Source organism: Sabethes cyaneus, chromosome 3 (assembly GCF_943734655.1).
Source record: "Sabethes cyaneus chromosome 3, idSabCyanKW18_F2, whole genome shotgun sequence".
NCBI lineage: Eukaryota > Metazoa > Arthropoda > Insecta > Diptera > Culicidae > Sabethes > Sabethes cyaneus.
The window spans coordinates 234306290-234330530 of NC_071355.1; the positions used below are offsets into that span (position 1 = coordinate 234306290).

General features: G+C 40.2%; 5 protein-coding genes across 5 annotated transcripts; 1 reads left to right on the top strand and 4 right to left on the bottom strand.

Annotated features, from left to right (window-relative positions):
* On the bottom strand, positions 1-2133 carry LOC128743650 (transcription factor Ouib-like). Its single transcript, XM_053840268.1, has 5 exons — positions 1851-2133; positions 1661-1798; positions 462-1390; positions 267-400; positions 1-206 (listed from the first exon to the last, which is right to left on the bottom strand). The coding sequence occupies exons 1-5, from the start codon at positions 2089-2091 to the stop codon at positions 50-52; spliced, it is 1599 nt and encodes a 532-aa protein (XP_053696243.1). The 5' UTR covers positions 2092-2133; the 3' UTR covers positions 1-49.
* Positions 2134-6506: 4373 nt separating this feature from the next.
* On the bottom strand, positions 6507-9082 carry LOC128743418 (zinc finger protein ZFP2-like). The gene is made up of 7 exons (XM_053839992.1): positions 8885-9082; positions 8685-8828; positions 8128-8484; positions 7430-8022; positions 6973-7371; positions 6777-6910; positions 6507-6713 (listed from the first exon to the last, which is right to left on the bottom strand). Exons 3-7 carry the CDS (start codon positions 8306-8308, stop codon positions 6548-6550), a joined length of 1473 nt encoding a protein of 490 aa, XP_053695967.1. The 5' UTR covers positions 8309-8484; positions 8685-8828; positions 8885-9082; the 3' UTR covers positions 6507-6547.
* A 1607-nt stretch (positions 9083-10689) lies between these two features.
* LOC128743186 (zinc finger protein 62 homolog) lies at positions 10690-13353 on the bottom strand. The gene is made up of 6 exons (XM_053839714.1): positions 13028-13353; positions 12812-12958; positions 11642-12741; positions 11185-11583; positions 10990-11123; positions 10690-10929 (listed from the first exon to the last, which is right to left on the bottom strand). Exons 1-6 carry the CDS (start codon positions 13266-13268, stop codon positions 10761-10763), a joined length of 2190 nt encoding a protein of 729 aa, XP_053695689.1. The 5' UTR covers positions 13269-13353; the 3' UTR covers positions 10690-10760.
* A 3888-nt stretch (positions 13354-17241) lies between these two features.
* LOC128743529 (uncharacterized) lies at positions 17242-18169 on the top strand. The gene is made up of 2 exons (XM_053840125.1): positions 17242-17770; positions 17837-18169. The coding sequence occupies exons 1-2, from the start codon at positions 17324-17326 to the stop codon at positions 18167-18169; spliced, it is 780 nt and encodes a 259-aa protein (XP_053696100.1). The 5' UTR covers positions 17242-17323.
* Positions 18170-18264: 95 nt separating this feature from the next.
* On the bottom strand, positions 18265-20297 carry LOC128740890 (zinc finger protein 69 homolog). Its single transcript, XM_053836465.1, has 2 exons — positions 20007-20297; positions 18265-19949 (listed from the first exon to the last, which is right to left on the bottom strand). Exons 1-2 carry the CDS (start codon positions 20239-20241, stop codon positions 18265-18267), a joined length of 1920 nt encoding a protein of 639 aa, XP_053692440.1. The 5' UTR covers positions 20242-20297.
* Between the last annotated feature and the right edge of the window lie 3944 nt (positions 20298-24241).

Sequence of the window (24241 nt, forward strand, 5' to 3'; positions counted from 1 at the left end):
TAATATTCGATAAATGTACCAGCTCCACTAAACTTATTTACTAATCTATTTACGACCTTTCCTCAACCAAGCAATCCTCCTCGATGGACCTCTTCGTAGCCTCTAAACATTTACTCTGCTCTTGCTTTGCCTCCGGTTTGAAGTGAGTACTCTCATGTTTCGATAGGCCCCCTCGGTATTTAACCCATATCCCGCAGAAACGACATCTGCAAATGTAAAATTAATTCATAGCATTAGCTTAGTTCCAACAGATCGTTTCTACTTACTGATAGTTCTTCCCATCGCTGTGCTTCACAAGATGTTTCCTCAAGAGTCGCTCGTTAACGAAACCCATACCACATACTTCGCACTTGCACCGTCGAACGATACTGTGCAGGGCCACGTGATCAGTTAGACTAGTCTGCAACAATAACTTCACATCAATAAAACATAACATTTTAGGGAAAATAATTTATCACGACCTTGTACAGAAAACCTTTGCCGCACAACTCACAGCAGAAAGGTTTGGTTCCGGTATGCTTGAATACATGCAACAACAGACTTTCCTTAAGTGCAAACCGTTCCGAGCAGTGTTCACAGTGATGTTTCATCTTACTTTTCCGAGTCCGATGTCTTCCTTTGGGCATATCTGCATGCATGGTACGTTGGTGCTGTTTTCGGTCGGTATCGGTACGGAAGCAGCTGGTGCAGTATTCACACAGGTATTCCTTCTCACCGCTATGCGATGGAATGTGTACCTTTAGGCTTTCCTGGTCACTGAAAACCTCTGGGCATATGTACCATTTATTAGGATCAGGTTTCGTTTCTATTTGGTCTTCGGGTGATTCCAATTTTCGTTCTGTTGCCAAATTGTTCTGTTCTGGAGCAGTCTTTCCAACTATTGGCTTACTTTCCTCCGATTCCAATTCAAATGTTTCTTCATCTACAATATCCGGAGAAAATTTTTGTTCCGTTAGCTCGTCCACCGATAATGGCTCAGCTGCATCAGTTTCCATAAAATGCTGATCGCAGTCGTCATTCTGATATTCTTGTAAACTGATAGCTAGGGGAACGTTTTTGTTCTGAGCCATTTCCCTAAGGATTGAGTCCGCTTCAACAAACTGTTTCCTAATACCATAAGCAGTCTGTAAATTTATTAAGCATCCGTCGCATAGCTTTTCAGGTAAATCATTCTGGTCGTACAAATTTATTCCTGCAACCGCTATTAACATGTCTGGGACCGAAGTACCGTTAATAGTGGATCTTATATGCTGCAGGTTCGGTAGATCACGCAAGCACAATCGACAAAAATGGTTCAACCGGTCGTCGAATTTCAAAGGATCTATACTGCTTGTTTCGATTTTGAAAGATGAAGACTCTCCATCCTTGATGTACACTGTATCTGTAGCAGCTGATAATCACAAAAAAAAACATTTTATGCACAATCTGCAGATTCTGATACAATCTTACACCGTGTTTAAAGTGGTTAGAAAAAAAGTGAAAATTCTATACAATAAAGTTCAAAAATTTTAGCTTGAAAATAATTAACTTTAGTTTGCTTGGGTCTGCAAACAGATACGCATAGTAAAATCAAAGGTTTTGGTTACTATCTGTATTACGTTCGACAATAAGGCGATCGCAAAATGGCAATTTTGCGTGATTCTGTTCATAAATTATGTACCTGAGTTAACAATTTTAGAATAATCAACTGGCCCGAATGAAGCAGCATTTTTCTGTGCCTCCGTTGTAACACTGTTCGGCAAACAGAGACTTGGAATCCAATCCACACTTTTGGTATCGGTCAACCTGGCAGGTGCACCTGTAAAATATATCTAATAATATTGACAAGCAAAAGTTACGTTCCGACTTACCTGAAACGAAATGTTTACTACATATTTTCCAAAACTTTGCAGGCACAACATTAGTTTTCAGAAAATATTTATCCCAGGCAGCTAACCGAATACCAGTCAAACGACACCGATGTGGCGAAAACATCCGCTCAGGATCGGGAATACGGAAAAAGCTGACATTTTTTGCTCGATCCAGCGAATAATTCGAATCGCAATCCTTCACACAGCAACGGAATTTAACTTTCTCTTTCTTCGCGGACATAACAAACAGCAATTTATTTTAAAGAAGTCCAGAAGTTTTTCAGATTTGTCTCGAATCGCGTCAACGATAGCGAACTAGCAAAGCAATAACAAACCGAACGAAATAAACAAATTTTGTTTTGTGTCACTGAACACTGAACTGGGTGAGCTGTCAAATTCATATGGCAACGTGCGGAATCTGCACTGCGGATGTCAACCCTGCTAACCACGCCAATGAGGTGCAAGATGGGTGGCAGAAAAAGAAATTTACCGGATTACGCGAGATGAAACCAACGATGTAGGTAGGAAGTAAATTGCATAACATGCGGTATTGCTTTGGGTAATTGCTACACACTTAACAAAAAGCACCGAATTCGGTAAAATTTTACCGAAATCTAAACAGCTGAACGTTCGGTAAAAATTTCGATAGTGCCAATCGACGTTTACAGATCATTAGTAATGTTTGGTGCAATAAAAAATTTTACCGAACGTTCAGCTGTTTAGATTTCGGTAAATTTTACCGAATCGTTTAAGTGTGTATGCCAAAGCTGTATAGGGTAAAAGCAGACGTACACACTTAAAACACTGGGCAAAATTTGCCGAGATTTGGACAGCCGAGCGTTCGTTAAAAATTTCGGTGTTGCATTTCGACGTTTCCGAATCTTTACTAACGTTTGATATCATTAAAAAAATTTACCGAACGATCGGCTGTCCAAATCTCGGCAAAATTATGCCGACTTCGGTGCTTTTTTTTAAGTGTGATGAAACCGGAGGAAAAAAAAGCGACTAAAACATCTTTTTGCGCTTCCTATACACGTCCGACACAAAAAGAAAAAAAGCATAACACCAACTTTGTTCAAGCGTTTACCGAAGCCACATTCATCCCAGGCTGAAGTTAGAGCGGGCTACTTACAAACACCATTCTTTCCAAGGTGAGGTTTGTTGTGGGCTAGATGAGGGAATGTATGGGAAAGACATTTCGACAGTGGGTTGGTAAGAGGAAGAGGAAACCAATGAAAGGAAGAAACATATGACTTTTTCGCTATTGATCATTTTTAATGTGAACGCATTCATCTTGGTATTCATATTACAGAGGTTCTATTTTTTACTTATTTGGCCGTAAGTCTTATAACAAAGACAAAGCCTGCGTAACATACCTCCTCCATCACCGGCCATGGACCGCAGCTAGTCTCCAGTTCTGCAGGCACCAAATGCTCGCCAGATCTCACTCCACCTGGTCGTGCCACCTCGCTCGCTGTGCCCTTCTTCGTCTTGTCCCTACCGGATTCGATGCGAAACCATTTTGGCAGGATAGTTGTCCGGCATTCTAGTGACGTGTCCTGCCCAACGCATCTGTCCAGCTTTAACCACTTTCTGAATACTGGATTCGCCGTTCTTAGCAGCCACCGTTTGAAAACTGCGAGTAGATCGAAATTCGCGGCACTTCTGAAGGATCTGCCGCAGGGTGAAGATTTGTTCCGTTGTAGACCGACCCTCCATGAAGCCGGTCTGATAACTTCCCACAAATGTATTGGCTATTGGCGATAGGCGATGGAAGATGACTTGGAACAGCAGTTAACAGGCCAACTTGTCCGGGCGCATTTTAATAAGTTCCGCTCCAATGCCATCCATGTGTCATGTGTCGTGAAAGCGGTATAGCTGCTCGAGTTCTCACACTCCTTCTTCTCCTGGTGTCGCTTCTTCTCCTGGAAAAGTCGGTTTTGGTGTCTCCGCTTCTGTTTGTAGCGTTCCACATTCTGACAGCACATGCTCTATGCAGCATTTGTACCCGCGCTGCATTTTTCTCATCCAATATCTGCTGGCACTCCTCGTCAAACCATGCGTTACGTCGATTCGGTGCCACACGGCCTAGGAGGTTCTCCGCTACGCTGTTAATGGCTGTTTTCATGACATCCCAACAGTCCTCACCCTCTTCCGGCAGCGCGGTTTCGACGACATCCGGTTGCTTCAGTCGCGTTAGATTATACCGTGACGGACGCCGGTATCGTATATTGTTCACAACAGATAGTTTTTGACGTATCCATACCTAATCCCTACATACTAGGTAGTGATCCAAATCAATGTTAGCGCCCGGAGAGGTTCTGATGTCGATAATATCTGAGAAGTGCCAACCCATCTATCAGAACGTGGTCAATCGGTAATTCTGTCTGGTTGGGTGATCTCCAGGTGGACCAATAGCGGGGGTTATGCTGGAAAAGGTACTACGTATGGTCATGTTCTTGGAGGCGGCGAAGTCGACAAGTCAGGCCGTTTTCGTTCGTTTGCGGGTGTGCGCCGAACCGTATAATTACCCGTTTAAGTTCCTTTTCCTGACTGCTAATATTAAAGAATCAGCTCCTAATTCTTAATCTGCACATTCGGGAGTTGATCGGCCACCACCGAGGAAATTAAGACACTGACAGTTCCATGTTCCTAATTTTCAATCGTTAGTCCGTTTTGGTCGCCAGGGTCTTTGCGATTGTTCCGATAAGAATTATTATTATTTACACAGTGCATTGCTTTGGTTTTTTTGTGGTTTAGGCTTGCAAAGCCCGCAACCAACCCCACAGTATCACCGTAGGGCCATCGTAGCTCGAAGGAGCCATCTTTCCCTGTCAGCATACGATCTTGGTTTCGACCGGGTTGGTCACTCGATCTCCACCGAGGTTGCTTGTATCCCGGCTGGTACCGTAAGAAGGTAGGGTAAGGATAGGAGTTGCTGGGTAAGAGGCTATCGACTACTGTATGGTCTATTTTATGCCCAGTGCGCAATTACTCAGCCGTTTACCACCATGATACTATGAGATACTAGTTGGAACAATTGACAGTAGACCGAATCGAGGATTGCCTTGGAATCCTCTAACGATAGAATAGTTAAATGAACTCGACCTAGCCGGCAACATTGTCTTGCCCGCACAACACCGAATCGATATACAGGACAAGTTATATGACCTCTCCAAGAGCTATAGCAGGCAGCAGGTCCGACAGACAATGTAGCAAAGACTAAGCCTATGGTAGAGGTAGTGAACACTGACAATGCTTCCAACTTCACAGTAGTGGGACAACAGGGGTGACATTGCGCATCTCGTTTCGAGTGATTTTCGTTCGAGACGCCCATTTGTTTAACGTGGTCGAAACGAACGAAAATCACTCGAAACGAGATGCGTAATGTCACCCCAGGTTGAGCACGTGGAAGCCTCTCAATGTCTTGCTGGCCAGACAACACCCGATGGCACTACCTGTCTTGGTAGTATATAGCCACACGGATCAGGAAGGCCCAGGGTCCCTATGTAGGTCTGCGAAATATTTGGCGCTCAACCCAATTCTATCGACATACGAAAATCCAGGTTTTCAACTTTTACGTTAAACTCTTGCTGCTGTACGCCTGCGAAACGTGGCGCGTCTTAGCGGAGACAATACAAAAACTGCTGGTATTTACACTAATCGTTAGCTATACGATTCGTGCCTAAGTAGTGGTCTGACAACTGGATATCCAACGAGGAACTCCAACATTTATGTCATCAACGGCCGACGGACCAAATACACTGAAGTCGCTTTTTGGTTTTGCGTAGTTTTTTTGCGCGAAGCAAGGAAATTACGCGGTTTTGTTACGTAAACTTTGCAATTCATTCGGTTTTGTACCCAAATTTCATAATTGACGCAATTTTTCACTTGAATTTCAAAATTTACACTATTTTTAGAGTTTACACAATTTTTGAAAATAGTTTTGGAATTCGGCGATTTTTGGAATTCAGAATTCTGTTTTTACGAGTTAGTCCAATTCACGAGGCTTTTTATTCAAATTTCGGAATTTACGCGGTTTCTACTCTTCTCTTCTATTATTTTAGAACTTAGGCGTTTTTTACACAAATTCCGTAATTTACGAATTTACGAGATCAGGAAACTTTGTCACTTATCAAAGTGATATAGGTTTAGATCATCGTAAAGAATCTTCCAACCTATGACGAAGCTAGCATTTCTAGATGGACAAGGCTTCATTTTTTCTAGTTTTTCAATAGTGCGCACTTAAAAATCAATAACTTTGTTTATTCGTCGTAGATTTTCCGATCGATTGGTGCAAAAATATCTAAAATCGATCGGGAAGCCGCTAAGCTATTACCGCTCCAAATCTTTCAATTTTGGTGACGCTCGCATTTTTCGATTTTTTGGAATGACACCCTATCCCAAACCTTGCCGTAAGACGTAGTCCTACGTCAAAAATCAGTTATATTTTTAGTGGGAGATTCAGCGCATCATGCTGAAGTTCAGGACATCGAAAAACCAACTCGAAACATTAGAAGTTATTTAAGCATTCTTTTTCCGCTTTAGGTGATCGTATTATCGACCCTTCAGATCAGAAGAAGAATTGATCGACTTCAAGAATAACGCCAAGTTCAATCAAACAGAAAGAACAACAAAGGTGTTTATTTGCTCACGACAAAAAAGGAAACTACCAACTCAACTAAACTTATGCCAATTTATTGGCTATCTTCCTCAACCCAGCAGTTGATACCGTCCACGATTAAAGTTTTTGTAGCCTCCAAACATTCCTCCTGGTCTGATTTCGGCACCGTTCCGGCGTGAGAACGTTCATGTTTCGTTAGGGTCCCTTCGTATTTAAACTGCATCACGCAGAAGCGACATCTGCAGATGTAAAATAAACTGATCAATATAATTTAGTGTAAAACAAAAATCGGTTCCCCATACTGATAGTTTTTCTTAACGGTGTGCCTCAACCGATGTTTTCTCAAGGTTCGTTCGCGAACGAAACCCATCTCGCATATTTCGCATTTGTACGGTCGAACATCGCTGTGCAGGTCCAGGTGCTCATTTAAACTGTTCTGCAATATAGATTTCAAATCAATGAAACATTCAATTTTATAAAAATTAACTTATCAAAAACCTTGAACAGAAAACCTTTACCGCACAACCCGCAGCTGAAAGGTTTGACCCCGGTGTGCTTGTACATATGCTGCAGCAGACTTTCTTTAATAGCAAACCGTTCCGAGCAGTGTTCACAGTGATGCTTCATTGCATGTCTATTCCTGTGGCTATAATAGGTCGCTCGATTGTTAGTAACGAAGTTGCACCCTTCCACGTTGCATTTCACTGGCCCCTGCGAATACAACCTTTTTTGCGGGCTTCGAGGTTTTACCGAAGCCATGTTTGCATGCATGGTAAGTTGGTGCTGTCTCAGGGCATTACTGGTACGGTAACAGTTGCTGCAATGTTCGCAACGATATCCCTTCTCTCCGGTATGCATTCTTTCGTGAGTGTACCGATGGGACTCACTGTTGAAGCACTGAAACGATATTTAGATTTATTTACCACTGTATATTGCTACAAATCTCAGTTCCTACTTTTTCGCAGTATTTACACTTGAACGGCTTTTCATTGGTGTGACCACGCTCATGTTGAACTAAGCTGCTTTTTGTCGTCAATTTTTTGTCGCAAAAACGACATGTAAATCGTCCATCTTCCAGTGCTCTGTGAGATCTTAAATGGAACTTGAGATCTTGTCGGTTGGACATTTTACTACCGCAAATTTCACAAACATATCCCGCATCGGAACCTTTGCTGTGATACCGCTGCATGTGGTTGTACAGCCCGGTGACGGTACACAGCTGGAACGGACACTTCGGACAGCTGATTGTACCGGCATGCATTCGGAAGTGTCTATGGAGCGTAGCAAGCGATTTCATGATTTTTCGGGGCCCGTTATTTTCAGCACACAATTCACAGCTGTAAGGAATCATATCCACGTGCGATGGAATGTGTATATTTAGGGCTTCCTGGTTATCGAAAATCTCTGAGCAAATGTAGCATTTATTAGGATCAAGTTTAGTTTCTTTCTCGATGTCGGATTGGCGTGATTCGTATCCTCGTTCTCCATTTGAAAAATCGTTCGGCTCTGGAATAGTCCTTCCAACGAACGGTTTACTTTGCTGCGATTCTTTATCATCAGCATCATGAAAAGAAAGTTGTTCCGTTAGCTCCTCTGATAAGGGCTGAGCCGCATCAGTATTCGTTAAATGCTTATCGTTTCGCTGATACCTACGCAAACTGACAACCAATGGAACGTCCCCGTTCTGAACCATTTCGCTAAGGATCGAATCCGCCTCAACAAACTGTTGCCTAATACCGTAAGCAGTTTGTAAATTTACTAAGCATCCGTCGCATAGTTTTTCAGGTAAATCCTTCTGGTCGTGCAAGCTTATTCCTGCGACCGCTTGCAGCATATCTGGGATGAAAATATCATCAATAGTGGACCTTATTTGCAGCAGGTCTGGCAGATCTCGCAAGCATAGTCGGCAAAAACGGCTTAGCTGGTCATCGAATTTTAAAGGATCTACTATGGTATCCGTTGTTTCGATTGTGAACGCTGAATCCTCTAAGTATTCTGTGTGCGATGCAGCTGATAATCATAAAAAAAATACATTACGATCTGCAGATTTGAAGATTTTAAGTGCTATTTAGACGTATACAATTCATATATAAGCAGAATATTTATAACTTAAAAAATAAATTTTACTTTGGTTGGGACTGTAAACAGATACTAATGAATCTAATGAAAAACGGCAATTTGGCGCCAATCTGCTTATAAGTATAGGGTACCTGAGTTAGCAATTTTTGAATAATCTTCAGCTGGCTCTGATGGCGAAATCGGCTTCAGCGCTTCGGCAGTTGTAACACCGTTCGGCAAACAGAGAGTTGGAATCCAGTCCTCGCTTTGAGTGTCCGTTAGCTTGGCGGGTTCATCTTCAAAATATCGCAGTGTCGACATTGATAAAGTAAAATGTTATATTTTGACTTACTTGCAACGAAATGCTTTCTACAAATTCTCCAATGCTTCGGGGGCGGAACATGGGTTTTAGTAAGAAATTTCTCCCAGGCAGCTAAACGAATACGGGCTAAGCGCTGGAGATGTGGCGTAGTGATTCGCTCAGGATCGGGAAGACGAAAAAAACTATCGTTATCCGACCGACCCCTGTAATAATACGAATCGCAATTTTCCACACAGCATCGGAATTTAGCTTTCAATTTTTTCACGGACATAATAAACAGCAAGCGGATTCCGACAAACTTTTAGAATTGTTTTAATTCGCGTCAAGTCAACGATAACAATAAAATAACATAACAATAGTGAGATGACGGAGATGAACCGTACGCTCGCGAGACAAAAAATAAACATTAGCCATTGGGCTGAGTGCGGTCAAAGCAAATGTCAAAATAAATCAACGATATACATGCCATTGAGCTATATGATAGGTGCTGAAGTAGAAATTTGTCGATTTAGCGAGAAGGAGCGGGATACGCACATAATATGCATAATATTTAATAACTGTATTATAGTTGAATAGAAATGGGTTTGGGATAAGCCAAGAAATGTTCAAGTCATGATTTTTTTCTTTTAACAAAATAGCACGACTGCTAAACTATTCCATACCATGTACTATATTTTATGGCCGCCGTTCAACAGTCTTACAGGGGTATGAAATGTGTAAGGCAAATGGGGAAGCGTCCAACATAGCTCCGGCCATCCCAAGCCCCTACCTAGCGCCTCCACGTGGCCTTACCCGGTAATGCTCTATTGAGTAGCCAAGCTAAGAGGTGCGATGCTGGGTGGTTGCCGGCTGCCTGATCTCAAAACTGCGGGTTTGCGTGACGGCTGAACCACACGACCTTGTTGTTAGTAAGCTTAATATAAGTTATTTTAATTATTTGTTTCGTTTTAGCTCATGAGAGGTGCTTCAAACAAACAGTGTACAGTGAAAACTCTGGCCGAAAAAAGTTGAAATAATGCTCATGGATACCAGAAGAAAAAATTAAATTAATGCTGGTGAGATTGTTTTATTTTTGTCCATATATCTTCATATAATATTCATTCATATAACACACATTTTATTACATTGCCATATACCATCGTTATAGTAAATGGGAGGGAGCATCCGGGTATCGAATGAATCGAAGACTGGATGAGGGATGTGGTAACCACCCCAAGTCTTATAAGGTCGGAGAGGATTTTGACGCGCCCTTCTAGCACACAAATCATCACGCAAGATAAGTTTGCACGTCAACGCTCCTGCCTTCCATCGATGACGCAGAACTGCCGACTCGTTGACGGCGGTGATCTCCCGCGAGCTATCAGACCGGAAACAGCATGTGATCGTCTATTAAAATATAGACAGCGTGAATTCTCGCGTCACAGACTATCGTACAGCCGTTTCCGATCAGAACTACGATATCATCGTCCTAACCGAGACCTAGCTCGATTCACGTACACTTTCTAGTCAAGTGGCGGATCCGACTATGAAGTTTTACGCTATGACAGAAATCCGCAAAACAGCCGAAAATCAACTGGAGGGAGCGTTCTGATAGAAGTTCGTCAGAGATTAAGAGCGAGTGCAGTAGACAACAAGGATTGGGACTATTTGGATCACATCTGGATTTCAGTTGCGCTACATGATCGGAACTTGTTTATATCGCGCATGACCGGACTCGTGACATCGCTCTTATCAAAGCGCGCAGCGAATCTGTCTTCACTGTGACCGGAGAATTGAGGAGGCGGGTTTCGGGAAATTGGTATACAATCACAAAAGTAGTTTATTGTTATCGGAATAAGAAACTGTCCGCATGTTTGAATTGCACTATAATATTCGATAACTGCTCAATTGACATAATTTACCAACCTTATTCGCAGTCATCCTCGAACAAACATCCGATATCCTTCTCGATTGAATCCATCGTATCGTCCACACAGTCATCCAGCCCTAACTTCGGCACCGCTCGCGTGTGATAGGAACGTTCATGTTTGCCTAGGCTTTGTTGGTATTTGTAACTTTTATCGCAAAGAGAACATCTGCAAATGCAAAAGAACCTCGTCAAATTAACCGAATTTGAACGAATCGTTTCCACGTACTCATAGTTTTTCTCTTCGCTGTGCGTTACATTATGGCTCTTCAAGTGTCGCTCGCGAACGAACCCCATCCCGCATACTTCGCACTTATACGGTCGAATACCGGTGTGGTGGTCCATGTGCTCACTTAAACCGAGCTGCAACATCGATATCAAATTAATGAAATATTAAAGTTTAGAAAATTCAACTCATCGGTACCCTGCACTTAAAACCTCTGCCACACAAATCACAGCAGTAAGGTTTGGTTCCGGTGTGCTTGGTCGTATGCTGCCGCAGCTTTTCTTTAGTAGGGAACCGTTCCGAGCAGTGTTCACAGTGATGTTTCATTTCATGGCTGTTCTTGTGCCTATAATGTCTGGCGCGAATGTTAGTAACGTAGCTGCACCCTTCCACACTGCATTTTACTGGTTGCCGAAGAAAAAATCTGCTTTTCAGAGCTCGGGGTGGTACTCCAGGCATATTTGCGTGCATGGTCTGTTGATGTTGTCTTCGGCCGGAAACGGTCCGATAGGAACTGCCGCAGAATTCGCAACGGTATCCCTTCTCACCGGTATGCGTTCTTTCGTGTGAGTATCGTGAGCTCTGCACGGTAAAACACTGAAAAGAAATTGAAATTAATTGAACTTTGTATTTTGCTGGAATTCTCAGATATTACTTTCTCGCAGTATTTACACTTGAACGGTTTTTCATCGGTATGACCGAGCTCGTGTCGGACTAAACGTACTTTTAGTGTAAATTTTTTATCACAAAATCGGCATGTAAAGCGTCCTTCCTGCAGTGCCTTGTGAGATCTTAAATGAAACATGTAATCTTTCCGGCCCAATACTTTATTGCCGCATATTGCACAGATGTATTCTTCACCGGCATGTTTGCTGTGATACCGCTGGATATGGTTATGCAATCTGGTAACGGTATAAAACTTGACCGGACACTTCGGACATTCGATTGGACCGGCATGCATTCGGAAGTGCCTATGAAGCAAAACAAGCGATTTCATGACCTTGTTGGGCCCGTTATATTTAACACACAAGTCACAGTTGTACGGAATCATCTGCACATGCGATGGCATGTGTACACTTAGACTTTCCGGGTCACTGAAAACCGTCGAACAAATGTAGCATTTATTGGGATCAACTTTCGATTCTTGCATTTTCATATCGTAGCGGCGTTTTTTCCTTTTTAAATTGTTTTGAAATAGAATACTCTTTCTAACAATACGTTTAAACTTTTTAACTGCTTCTTTAGTACTAATTGATATACTTTGCTGCGATTCGAATTCAAATGTTTCTTCGTCACCAGTGTCACGAGAACCATCCTTCTGTTGCGTTTGTTCCTCCGATGATGGTTCAGCCACAACAGCTTTCGTCTTATCATAGTCGTTTTCCTGATATTCTCGCAAACTAACAACCAGTGGAACATTTTCGTTCTGAGCCATTTCTCTGAGGATCGAGTCCGCTTCAACAAACTGTTTCCGAATACCGTAAGCAGTTTGTAAATTTACTAAGCACCCGTCGCATAGCTTTTCTGGAAATTCATTCTGATCATGCAAACTTATTCCGGCAACCGCCAGTAACATATCTGAGATGAAAACATCCTCGAAAGGAGACGTTATAGGCAGCAGGTTTGGCAGATCTCGCAAGCACAGTCGACAAAAACGGCTCAACTGGTCGTCGTTTTTTATCGGATCTATACTGCTTATTTCAGTGTTGAACGACGAAAACTGTCCATCATCTACGTATACTGTATCCAGCGGAGCTGATAATTATAAAAAAAAACATTTTAAAATTTGAAGATTTTGAAAACCATTCTGTTCCTAATCAGGTACCTATGCTGGTAACTGTTGAATCGTCAACTGGCTCGGTTGAAGAGACATCCTTCAGCGCTTCAGTTGTAACCGTTGTTGCATTGTTCGACAGATAGAGACTTGGGATCCAATCCACACCTTTGGTATCCGTCAGTTTCGCAGGCTGACCTTCAAAGTTTCGCAATACAAGTTTGTATGTAATGATAAGCGCAGCTTACAAATCTAAAACCAACTAACCTGAAACGAAATGCCTGCCACAAATTCTCCGATTCTTCGGCAGCGTAAAAAGCTTTTTTGAAAAATATTTATTCCAGGCGACTAAACGCATGCGAGCCAAACGGCAAAGATGTGGCGTGGTAATTCGTTCAGGATCAGGAAGACGAAAAAAGCTTTCATTATTCTGTCGGTCTTTTGCGTAAAACGCGTCGCAATCTTTCACACAACATCGGAATAAAACTTTCACACTTTTCGCGGTCATGTTCAATAAACAGTCAGTAGTGTATTAAACGAATTTTAATTCATTTAATTAAAAACATTAAGGATTAAACCGGTCAAAAACAAAGCGGGTAAAAGCACCCCACTGTCACAAATGTCATTCCCATACATTTTTCGTGTAGCCAACATCTCATCTAGCCCACAACAAACTTCGCCTCGGATGAAATGTATTTGTGAGTAGCCCGCTCTAACTTCAGCCTCGGATAAATGTGTATTGGTAAGCGCTCGAACAAAGTTATTATTTTGCTTTTTTTCTTTTTGTGTCGGACGTGTAGGATGCATAAAAAGATGTTAGCTGCTTCTTTACCATGCAGTTTCATACGCCTGGGTAAAAGGTTCATTAACGCACTCCTCTTCGATTTGTTTGTTTTGATTAGCGCACAGGCACAGAGATGCCAGATTTCTAAAAAAGCAATTGCCAGTTTGACATTCGACTGCTCGAATTGTCAGTTAATACATACACTCACGCAGAAAAATGGTGATAGTTTGAAACAACAATCCCCTGTTATTGAGTTCAACTGGTATCATATTTTTAAATTCAAAAAAATATTGTTTAAACTAAATTCGTACTTCTTTTACTTCTACTAGATCGTTTATAAACCCAAAAGTACTTATTTTTGATTCTACAATTTTTTCTTTGATAGAAACTAGCAATTATTTGAAATAACAAACCTTATTGTTGAACTAAAAAGTCAAACAGTTAGAATCAAAAAAATATCTAGGTTAGCCTTCAGTCAACAATATTTTTTGTTGAATTTATACAGAATTTTTTTGCATTTACAATTTTTTTTCTGCGTGCTGAAGTCGCTTTTTACGTGGTTTTTTTACGCGACTATTTTTACGCGATTTTCGGAATTTATGCAGTTTTTACGCGATTTTTGGAATTTACGCGGATGTGCTCAAAACGTCTATTTTTTTGCGTAGTGTTGAAATCCACAAAGTTTTTTTGCGCGAATTTTGGAATTTACGCGGTTTTTTTACGCGAATTTCGGAATTTACATGTATTTTTTTACACGAATTTTGGAATTTACGCGGTTTTTACGCGATTTTCGGAATTTACGCGGTTTTTTACGCGATTTTTGGAATTTACGCGGATGTGCTCAAAACGTCTATTTTTTGCGTAGTGTTGAAATCCACAAAGCTTTTTTTATGCGAATTTTGGAATTTACGCGGTTTTTTACGCGAATTTCGGAATTTACGCGGGGTTTTTACGCGAATTTCGGAATTTACACGTTTTTTTCACGCGGTTTTGATTTACGCAAGACGTATCCTTCGCGTAAAAAGCGGAACCGCGGAGTGGAACCGAAAAAAATTTATATTAAATTTTGTAGTAGAAACAATGCTTCTACACTAGCTTCTACAGCAGTTTTTATTGTGAACATTGAAACTTATGGTAAATTCATTGTAAAATTAGCTCAAATTCAAATTTTATTCATATTTTTGTTTCCTATTTTATGCTATAGAATTGGCCATATTTCATCATAAATTTGCTGCCTTTTTTAATTATATTTTGGTTTTTCGCCTAAAAAAATTACCATAAAAGGACGATAAATGAAAATTTTTGTTCGCGAAAAACTACATTTTTTTTATTGTTGAGATACTTCCTAAGTAACAATTTCAGGCTGATCAAACGTTTTTATAGCTGATTTTATTCAACCTGTGGCTGATATATGGTTTAGATTTGGAAATAAAAACCTTTTTTCAGCTCTTAAGCATCTAAATCTGGTGATTTTATCAAGCTTCCGGCTAATTGTAGACCAACATTTGAAAGGGGCGGATAAGCCAACTGTCAAACAGAACGAGTGAGCGTTATTTTGTACTGGAGCAGCAGGAAAATGAACTCTCACTCGTTCTGTTTGACAGTTGGCTTATCCGCCCCTTTCAAATGTTAGTCGACAATTAATAGCTGCTTTCGAAGCTGCAATGAAGCATAATCGAATTTTTTTGCGCTTTTAAACAGCCAATTTGCGCAATGCTGTCAATTCTACCCAGGTAACCAATAAGCATTAAAATAAGCAGTAAATCAGTCGTTTATTAGCATCCCTGGCGTTTTATACTGCAGGTTGTTGTTTATCAGCTTTTTGACAGCATAACTGTTGTAAATTGGTATCCACAATTCTATTTAAATTCTTCTTGTTGGTAACTAGCTGCAAATAAGCATTGTCAGCACTATAAGAGGGCTAGCAGTAAAGTAGCCGCATATTTTGCCAAAATAGCATTTAAGTAGCATTTAAGGCAACTTAAATGCTTATTGGCTTGCTTTTAAATTGCATTGGAAATGCTTATTGGTTACCTGGGTAGTTTTAAAATGAGAAATAGTTTTGCAATCTGCTTTTCCAGTCGTTTAATCAACGTTTCATCAACCTTTATGCAGCCAAAAAAATCTATTTTTAGATTTAAAAAAATGGAACGCAGCGAAATTCATTTTACGAAATTCTTAGGAGCTGACAGCAGAGCTGCAAAAATTCAAAATCATACTGTTAAAATGCGCCAAAATGAGTTAGCTACGAAATCAGCAACCTATGATTCGTGCTACCTGATAAATGAACTAAGGGCGCTATCGTGAACGCCGCCGTCCAGTATGTGAACTTTGTTTTTCCTTTAGCGATTGTGGCAGTCAACTCACACATGATATCACTGAGTCTGAACTTTAAAGAAAATCATTTTCATTTCAACTAAATGATTTTTTTCCGGGAGCGCCTATGCGTATCAAGAGTGTTAATAAAAGTGCTTATAATATAATTTACATTGTGTGTTCAATCATGAATGGTTAGTTCAGACGCTATTAGAATTTCATTTTTTTAGGTATATGCAGCAAGATTTTTTGTTTAGTTGTTCAATTATTGTGATTAAAATTAAAGTGTTAAGTAAAAAATCTTAAAACTAAATTCTTACGAACATAGGCGCAATGTATATTAACTGCCTGTTTGTCTAGAGACGTTACTGAAAAAATCATTTCATTTGTTGAATGCTGATTTTTTTGATAACTGAAAGTAGCTCACTAGACTGCGTAGGGAAAGTAAAACGCGCGCAAATTCAAAATCAGCCTTTGGATATGTAGGTATCAAATATCTCCGAGTGCTATGATTTGATGTTGGTGTTACAATAGAGGGAATATAATGAACTGATATTTTCCTTTTTTCAAACTCATTATTTTCTGTCAACTGTTTTCAGCCCTGGCTGACAGTATGTGTTCTGTGAGCCGGAAGAAAACTTGGTAGAAGTTTGTAAAGCCACTAAGCAGCTTTAAAGTAGTTTGAAAGCTGTGAGCCTAATGAAAGCTTCCACTCTACACTTTAACACTTTTAGGCAGCGGTAAAACGGTTTGATGTTTATGGCTGTTTAGAAGCAGATTTTTTAGTAGAAAAATCCGCTATTAAGCCTGTTTAGTAGCTTTTGGGAGAGAACTGGTTTGAAAAACTTGAAGTAGCTTAAACATCGCTTATTAAAAGTTTGTGATAAATCTTTGCACGGTGCCTAACGTCAACTCTGGTTTGACGTTTTTGTGTGTTTATTTTGATTCGCTTTGTAACCTAATTTTATTGCTAGTGTGTTTATTACTTGTAATTCGTACCACTTGTTTGCGGAAACCGGAAATGCCTGACTTTTCCGAAGCAGAAAAATGATAGCAGTTCTGCACAACATATATATTTTTGTCATTTTTGCAGTATTTTGCTTCTGGGTCTTGCGAATAAGTAATCAAAACAACCCCACAACATTGTCAAACCTTGGACAAAAAAAACGCACTGACATCTGCGTGCAATGCTTTATTCGTGAGTGGGCGTTTTTCGTGTTACGTAATATTTAATGGGCACCTTTGCTGATCTTTTGCGGATTTCGAGTAATTTTTGGTTCGATTTTCGAGCAGTTACAGTTTTAGTAGGAAAAATCTGGCATCGCTGCCATGATTGTAAACAAAAGCATGCTTTCATGGTTTCAGCTTTTGCCTTTCTCATTAGCTAGTTAACTTTTAGTTCCGTTCGATACATATCGTTTAAAATTAGTCTTGTAGCTTGTAGATTTATCGAAACCAGCAGCATGCACAAAACCAAACGCAAAGCCCAACCTCCGCCGGAGCCGGATGATAGTGGTTCCGATTACGATGTGGAACGCTCCTTTGTACCAGCGGTATCGAAGAAGACAGTGGAGGAGGAGTTTCCGCTGCCAAAACAGGTACGCAAAAGTACTGCCAAACGTGGCCGCGATATCTCTGACGAGGAGAGCAGCGGCAGCAGTGACGAAAGTGGGGACGATGGTGACCCAAATTTGCCGACATTGACCAAATCGCAACTGGCGGAGATACTGCAAACCATTAAAAGCAACAAGCGGCTGGTGTTGAATGTTTCCAATGTGAACTTCTCAACCTCGAAGGAAGAAATTGAAGAACACTTTCGGAAGGCTGGCAGAGTCAAGAGCGTACGCGTTCCAAAACGCCGAGCATCCGGGTTTGCTTTCGTCGAAATGTTGGATCCTGAGGGATTTCAGGTAGACTGTCCTTTTTTAGATGCTTATAGAGACTAATATTCTAACAATTGATAACTTCCATTTTAGAAAGCCTTCTTGCTGGATGGTAGCTTTCTGGATGGACGACAGATACGAGTTCGTCTCTCGGAGAGCGGTAAAAAGAAATCACATCAAAAAATTTTATTGCTGGAGAAGAAAAACGCAGAAATTCGGAAACTGAGGAAAAAGAATCGAGCGAAACCGGAAGCTACTGAGATAACACTAGTACCTAAGGTTGAACCCAAAGTGGTGGAGCGAGATCCGATTCTGGACAAGAAGAAAACTAAACCACCTACGAAGAAGCAAATGAAGGCCCACAACAAGCGGGTTTCTATGAAGGCTAAGTTTAGGAATTTAGCCCAAAAAGGAATAAAGGTATGAGAAAATTTCTTCTAATATTTACAACTTACCGCCAGTTTTGGAGACGATTTGAAAAAAATTTTTGGTTGTCCTTGTTCTTTGTCTAACCGTTTTATTTATTGTAAATCAAAATGTATGAGTTCTTCTACTTTTTGACTTGAAAGTTCGTAGCCGGCGCCAACCAGCCGTTCCATTTCTTCTCGTGAAACCGGTTCAATTGCTTCCAGAATAATTTCCTGAGTGGAATGTGTGCTATGCTCGTGCTCAACCTTCGAGGCATAATTCGGAAATTGATCTGTGCAAAATCGACAAATGAAAGATTCCGCAGAATTTGTCCCTACCGTGATATGGTTATCGGGAACCGTTTCGCAATGGGTTTGTTCACTAGTGGATGCGACCTCTCCCGGAAAGTGTTCGCGAAGATGCTGTTTTAGTGAAAAAGATCTGACAAATGTTTTCGGGCAGTGTTCACAACGGAAGGATTTACCCGAATCTAGGTGAAGCAGTTTATGCTGTCGGAAGTTATACTGATGGTTGAACCTTTTGCTGCAGTATGGACATTTAAACGGTCGCTCGCCGGTATGCGTTCGAAGATGCCGTTCAAGCGAAATTTTAGTCGTGAAAACTTTGTCACAGCGGCTGCATTTGAAGCGTTGTTCCTTTTGCGTTCGATGTTTTAAAACGTGTGCCAGGAAGGTTTGTTTTCGATCATATTTCTTCCCGCATGTATCGCATGTGAAGCCATCCTTCTGGTAAGTCCGATGGTTCCATCTAATATGCGAATATCTGCCTGTTTTTGATGGAAATCTCAATGGACATTGCGGACATAGAAAGGGGTAAAGATGAGACTGCAAATGCCGATTCAGCGAAATTGTTCCTTTAAGAATGATGGGATTATTGTCCGTACTGCATTGATCACATCTGTACGGAACCACCGTTGAGTGGGATGTCAGATGCTCCTCTAGCACTTGTTCCGATACGAATGCAAGATTACAAATGTAACAATTGTTAGGAATCATCTCTGGCATCGTTTCGGTTTCAGTCTGCTCTTTCTTTTTATTTTTCTTTGGCTTTATCAGTTCAGTCCAAGAGAATACATAAGTTTTGCTGTTCTTACTTTGTTGTTCAGTATGTTCTTTGGCAACCTTATCAGAAATAGAAGCAATTATATTGTTCTGTTTTTGAAACTCTACGTTATGTACTAAATTTTCATCATCTAAAGGCTGTTCATCCCATAGTTCTTCATACTCTAGCACTTCTGGATTATCTGTGATATCTGGTTCAGATAAATTTTGATCACCATTGGATTCTGAGCTATTCATTTCAGGAATAATAATATCAATTTTTTCAACATCCTTCTTGTTGATCTCAATTAACTGTCGATCAATTAGTGAGCTTTTTGAGTTGCGCATAATATTATCGGCATAGCTTTCGGTTGGTTCTTCTGCCTGATCCGTGTAATCCTCGTAATATTTGAGTAGTTTATTGGCCTTAACAAGAGAATGCAATTTTTCTGCATTTATCTGAAATTCCCGTCGAACATTGAAAGCATAGTCGACCTTTGTCATACAGTCGGTACAGATTCTACTGGGCAGATTCACGTTCGGTTTAATTCGGATACCGCTGACTAATCGAATAATTTCCGACAAATCCATACTATGAATCTGGGAAGCTAGCGGGAATAAAGTTGAGTGCTTACGGAAACAGAGCCGACAAAATCGTTCTTTTAAATGGGTAATATCTGATGTTTCCCCCATCAGTGGTGTCTCTGCCTCATCTGCTTCGGTGATGGACGGAATAGCTACGAAAAAATACTTATTTTATTTAAATATTTGAAGTATCGACTATCAAAGCATACCTCCAGCAACCAGTCTGCCATCCAGGGAGTTCACATCAGATGGCGAAAAATGTTCGGTACATACCGATCGGCCTTTCCATCGGAATCGGCGATAATCAGTAATTCCTAATGCTGAGCACCACTGCTCACGTACGGTTTCATCTTCAGGAAATGGATAAAAACGAATCTCCTCCGGTGGTTTATGTTTGTCCTTGCTGTACGGACAAATCGGAACACAGCACACGCCCAAGTTCATCGGGAACAACCTATTTGTTATATTCGCATATGCCTATTTATCAGGAAGGAACAGAGTATTATTGTACATGCAAACTGCACGCCGAGAAAATAAAATAAAACTAAAACGCTCACAGGCACAGCACAGGATTAAACTGACCGTTTGTTTGTTTATTTTTGTGGTTTAGAGAAAGAGTTATCGATATTAACGTATTGCATCGATAAAGGACTCGTATCGATAATATTGTTAATAGGGCAAGTTTCAAAATTATCGTCAGGTTTGAGCCAAAGTTCCAGAATTTCATTAAATTTTCTATTCGTGACTATACGCCAATTTCTCTCACGTGGATACGCTTAGATAGATTTTCTAAGCTCTTTTTTTTTCCTCGCTATCGCTTGTTGGCATTTCCCGGTCAAACCAATCATTTCGTGATTATCTTACCTAGCACCGCGGTTGTGACCTCGTAGACGTCCGAGAGTATTATACTCCATCCGTTTTCGAGGGTCGAAGCATCTACCTCCACAGAGGAAGGCAAAGCTTCAACCACTCCGCGCGCGTAGTTTTCGGCAACTCGCGGGTTGTCTAATTGCCGAATGTGTCCGAATACCGCCTCTAGTTTCTGATAATAAATAACAGAAGGTGGCGTAAGTTTTACATCATGCGCCATGCGTGAGAGTATGCTTGAAACTATCAATGTTTCCCTGTTGATTACAACAGATGTCGTTACTTCGTAATCGTATAGTACATTTCGGAAACAGCTGAATTTTGCGCGACAATAAATTTACTGAAGACAACAACCTTATGTCGAATTTGTTTATTCAATCCGGGTTGAAACTGGATGAATTTTATCTGTCAGATAGGAGCAAATGAACACAAAAAGTTCATCCAGTTCCAATCCGGATTGAATAAACAAGTTCGACATAACTCTCTCATGCATCTCAGTTTCTTTAGCGATAAACACTAATCGCAATATAACCACAGAGAACAGACATCCAAGCGAAAGGTCCCCACTTGGATAAAACTTATGTCAAATTAGTTGGGAAACTATATAGTGATGATGTCGCTGAAGGCGCAGAAAATTCTACAGTAAACTCACAACAGCTAGCTTCTGGCGCTAGCATAACGCTTATTGTCCATATATACTAGCGCCAGAAGAGCCAAAGGTTGTCAGTGTGCAAATCAAAAGAATCATTTAGTTGGGAAACTATAGTGGTGGTGACGCTAGCATATTAGGTGATTTTAATTTAAAATTTTTATTCGATTAAAGTAGGCTAAAGAAAAAGACGCCGTTTAAACTTAAACTGCAAACTTTATTAAGAACGACTTATCAATAATACACGATACACGTGTTCACCGTACAGTATATAAAAGAATAATGACGCATTTGCACTGCGCCTCTGCTCTCTTCTACACGCTAACCGCTAACTCTAGACATATACACCGACACCGCTCAAAGTAACGAATATAAAGGTGGCTGCATCGTTGCTACACTAACAATTTTATCCAAGAATTACCGAAAAATTTGTTCCTGAATGGATGTCTGTTCTCTGTGATATAACGGTAGACACCTGAACCAATAAATAGTTGGTAAACATTTGCTCTTATTCTGCGAGTCACGTGACTCAATACGACAATTCTGGCTTTAGTTTTCAAAAGGTCGCATAATGCATGTAAAAGGGTTGAAAACTAAACTAAAGGGTTGAACTTTTGAAAACTAAAGCCAGAATTGTCACTCGCCACTCGCCACGGCGAATCGAGTCACCTAAGTGACAATCGTGTCACCTAGGTAAGAAACCCTTGTCACCTAAGTGACAAGGCGAGTCACCTACTGTGTTACCTGACTCACTGCGAATATGCGTTGTGTTCGCGGGATCGTGTTGGTTCGAAAGGTTTCGAAAAATATCGCCCTTGTATCGAAAATATCGTTAATTTTGATCACTAAAAATAACGTACTTAAACGTTATATTTCATGTGCCAGTAGTACGCAGTAATTGTATTGTGAAACTGAATTGTTATTTATGCAACTTTTTACAAATTAAATGCAATAACAAAAGCACAACTTACAAAAAATCGTTTGTTAAGCGGGGTACGCTGCTGAAAAGTAATGGGTAAAAAGATAGGACAAGAAATGCTCAAGAAATCGATTTCTTTTACGATTTCTTAAGCAGTACGCACCTTATAAGAAATATTATTTCACGTCCAGATGACGTTGGTTTACACACAAGTGAATTAAAACGTCACTTTTCCGTACGGAATAATATCCGGCGCAATTATTACCACGAGAAAAAATGACAGGTGGTTGCTTGCATTGGAGTTGTCAAAATTTCTTCGGTAAATAACAAGATTTTTTCTTGAGCTGTTTTCTTTTCAGCAGCGTACCCCGCTTTATCGATATTTACTCCATATGCGTTATAAACGAATAAAGCGTATGGTTACGTTTTATTTCAATAATACGCATATTCGCAGTGAGTCAGGTAAAACAGTAGGTGACAATTGTCACCTGATTCGCGGAGACTGCAACATAGTCACGTCACTCGCCTCGCAGAATAAGGGTAATTGTTTTACACATTTATTGCGTTCATGTTGCGAAATTTAATTTCTCCAAATTGAAATGTCGCAAACATATTCAGCTCCTGGCTCTCGTACGGTATCAAATCACTTTTCAGGGCTCCCGGATTAGTGGTAGTAAGATGCTATGAAGAGGTATAGGAAAAGTTTGCTTTTTATCAAAATCAGGCAGAAGTCATGAAAATTAAGTATAGAGTAATTGTACCACAAATAAAATATGATTAGTGATTGTTTTTCAGGTAGGTAGACATAAATAAGTGAGAAATTTTGATTTTACTAAGTACCACTAGAAAGGCGCCATCTCTTGAAAAGCAACTGTTCGTATGGTATCCTATTTGTACAGAAATATTTACGCAAGTATTTACGATGCACGTCGTGCAAACCAGCGGGGTTCAAATTAAAAAGTGTTCAGATTAAAAACGGCCAAACGAGCGGGGATCCACGGTACAGCCGTTCGCAGCCGATTTTCAAAAGTTCGGCCCAAAAGCTGCTTTTTCAACCTCGTCCAAAGTTGATGGATCCTCAGCTTGTCCATAATAATCAATTTTTTTTCTATTTTCAATCCTCCATCGTTATCCTGTTTCTGTTGACTAAAGTTTTTGGAGCGTCTTAGTAAAATACGAAACCTAAAATTAAAAGTTATCCAATTTAATTCTATTATGTATATTTTATTCACGACAGATACGTATTTCGCCTACGACTTGCACGCTTCCTCAGTGTCTGTTTTCGAACTGCAAGTCGTAGGCGAAATACAGATACGTATCAAATAACTAGCACACTTAAATAATAAAACTATAAAAATTTGTACGAATTTGTTACTTTTATTTAAATATGTACAAAAATATCCAGAACAGCAAAATTTATTATACTGATTCTATGTTGAAAATGCATTTTTTTCATTAAAATACATTATTTAGCCTTGAAAATGTCCGGAAGTTTCAGGTAGACGTGTTTAAACATACTTTTGCTAACAATTCAGTTAAAATTACGCATGCCCCAGATATTCAAAACGCCATATCTCCCAAACTACCAATATTGTTTTTTCTAGTTAAGTGATTCTTATGTAGAATTTTCTGGCGAACATTTTGAGCATATTTATTTGAAAATAAAATTGGAGGTGTTTTGAGATATTCGCATTTTTCGTTTTAAATTGCAAAAAATGTATGATGCTGACAATTGGCTGTGGGGTCGGAATGAACAATTATGCCAACTTTTGTTGAAATCGCTGATGGTCGAATCCAAACCTTGTGTACGTTTGAGATGGTATGACCCGTAAGCTGTTTCTGTTGACAATTTGATATTGTTCTGTTGGAAAATTTTATAAAACTTTTTTTTCAACTGATATTTGCATTCCGTAATAGGACATAAATTTGCGTTACGGTGGAAAGTCTAAAAAAATTTAGAAAACCATGTCAGCTCAGTCTCCCAACATTGCTCCCAACTTGTTCCCAAC

What these genes read in the sequence shown, in the direction of transcription:
- LOC128740890 (XM_053836465.1), bottom strand. Translation starts at nt 20,241, where the DNA reads ATGAACTTGGGCGTGTGCTGTGTTCCGATTTGTCCGTACAGCAAGGAC. An exon ending in TGGCAGACTGGTTGCTGGAG is followed by an intron (nt 19,950 to 20,006) that starts GTATGCTTTGAT and finishes ATTTTTTCGTAG; the next exon opens with CTATTCCGTCCATCACCGAA.
- LOC128743529 (XM_053840125.1), top strand. Translation starts at nt 17,324, where the DNA reads ATGCACAAAACCAAACGCAAAGCCCAACCTCCGCCGGAGCCGGATGAT. An exon ending in TGGATCCTGAGGGATTTCAG is followed by an intron (nt 17,771 to 17,836) that starts GTAGACTGTCCT and finishes CTTCCATTTTAG; the next exon opens with AAAGCCTTCTTGCTGGATGG.
- LOC128743186 (XM_053839714.1), bottom strand. Translation starts at nt 13,268, where the DNA reads ATGACCGCGAAAAGTGTGAAAGTTTTATTCCGATGTTGTGTGAAAGAT. An exon ending in TGGCAGGCATTTCGTTTCAG is followed by an intron (nt 12,959 to 13,027) that starts GTTAGTTGGTTT and finishes GAAACTTTGAAG; the next exon opens with GTCAGCCTGCGAAACTGACG. An exon ending in GCAGAGGTTTTAAGTGCAGG is followed by an intron (nt 11,124 to 11,184) that starts GTACCGATGAGT and finishes TCGATGTTGCAG; the next exon opens with CTCGGTTTAAGTGAGCACAT.
- LOC128743418 (XM_053839992.1), bottom strand. Translation starts at nt 8,308, where the DNA reads ATGCTGCAAGCGGTCGCAGGAATAAGCTTGCACGACCAGAAGGATTTA. An exon ending in TCCATTGGTTGTCAGTTTGC is followed by an intron (nt 8,023 to 8,127) that starts GTAGGTATCAGC and finishes CTGATGATAAAG; the next exon opens with AATCGCAGCAAAGTAAACCG. An exon ending in GTAAAGGTTTTCTGTTCAAG is followed by an intron (nt 6,911 to 6,972) that starts GTTTTTGATAAG and finishes TCTATATTGCAG; the next exon opens with AACAGTTTAAATGAGCACCT.
- LOC128743650 (XM_053840268.1), bottom strand. Translation starts at nt 2,091, where the DNA reads ATGTCCGCGAAGAAAGAGAAAGTTAAATTCCGTTGCTGTGTGAAGGAT. An exon ending in GCAAAGGTTTTCTGTACAAG is followed by an intron (nt 401 to 461) that starts GTCGTGATAAAT and finishes TTATTGTTGCAG; the next exon opens with ACTAGTCTAACTGATCACGT. An exon ending in AGCGATGGGAAGAACTATCA is followed by an intron (nt 207 to 266) that starts GTAAGTAGAAAC and finishes TTACATTTGCAG; the next exon opens with ATGTCGTTTCTGCGGGATAT.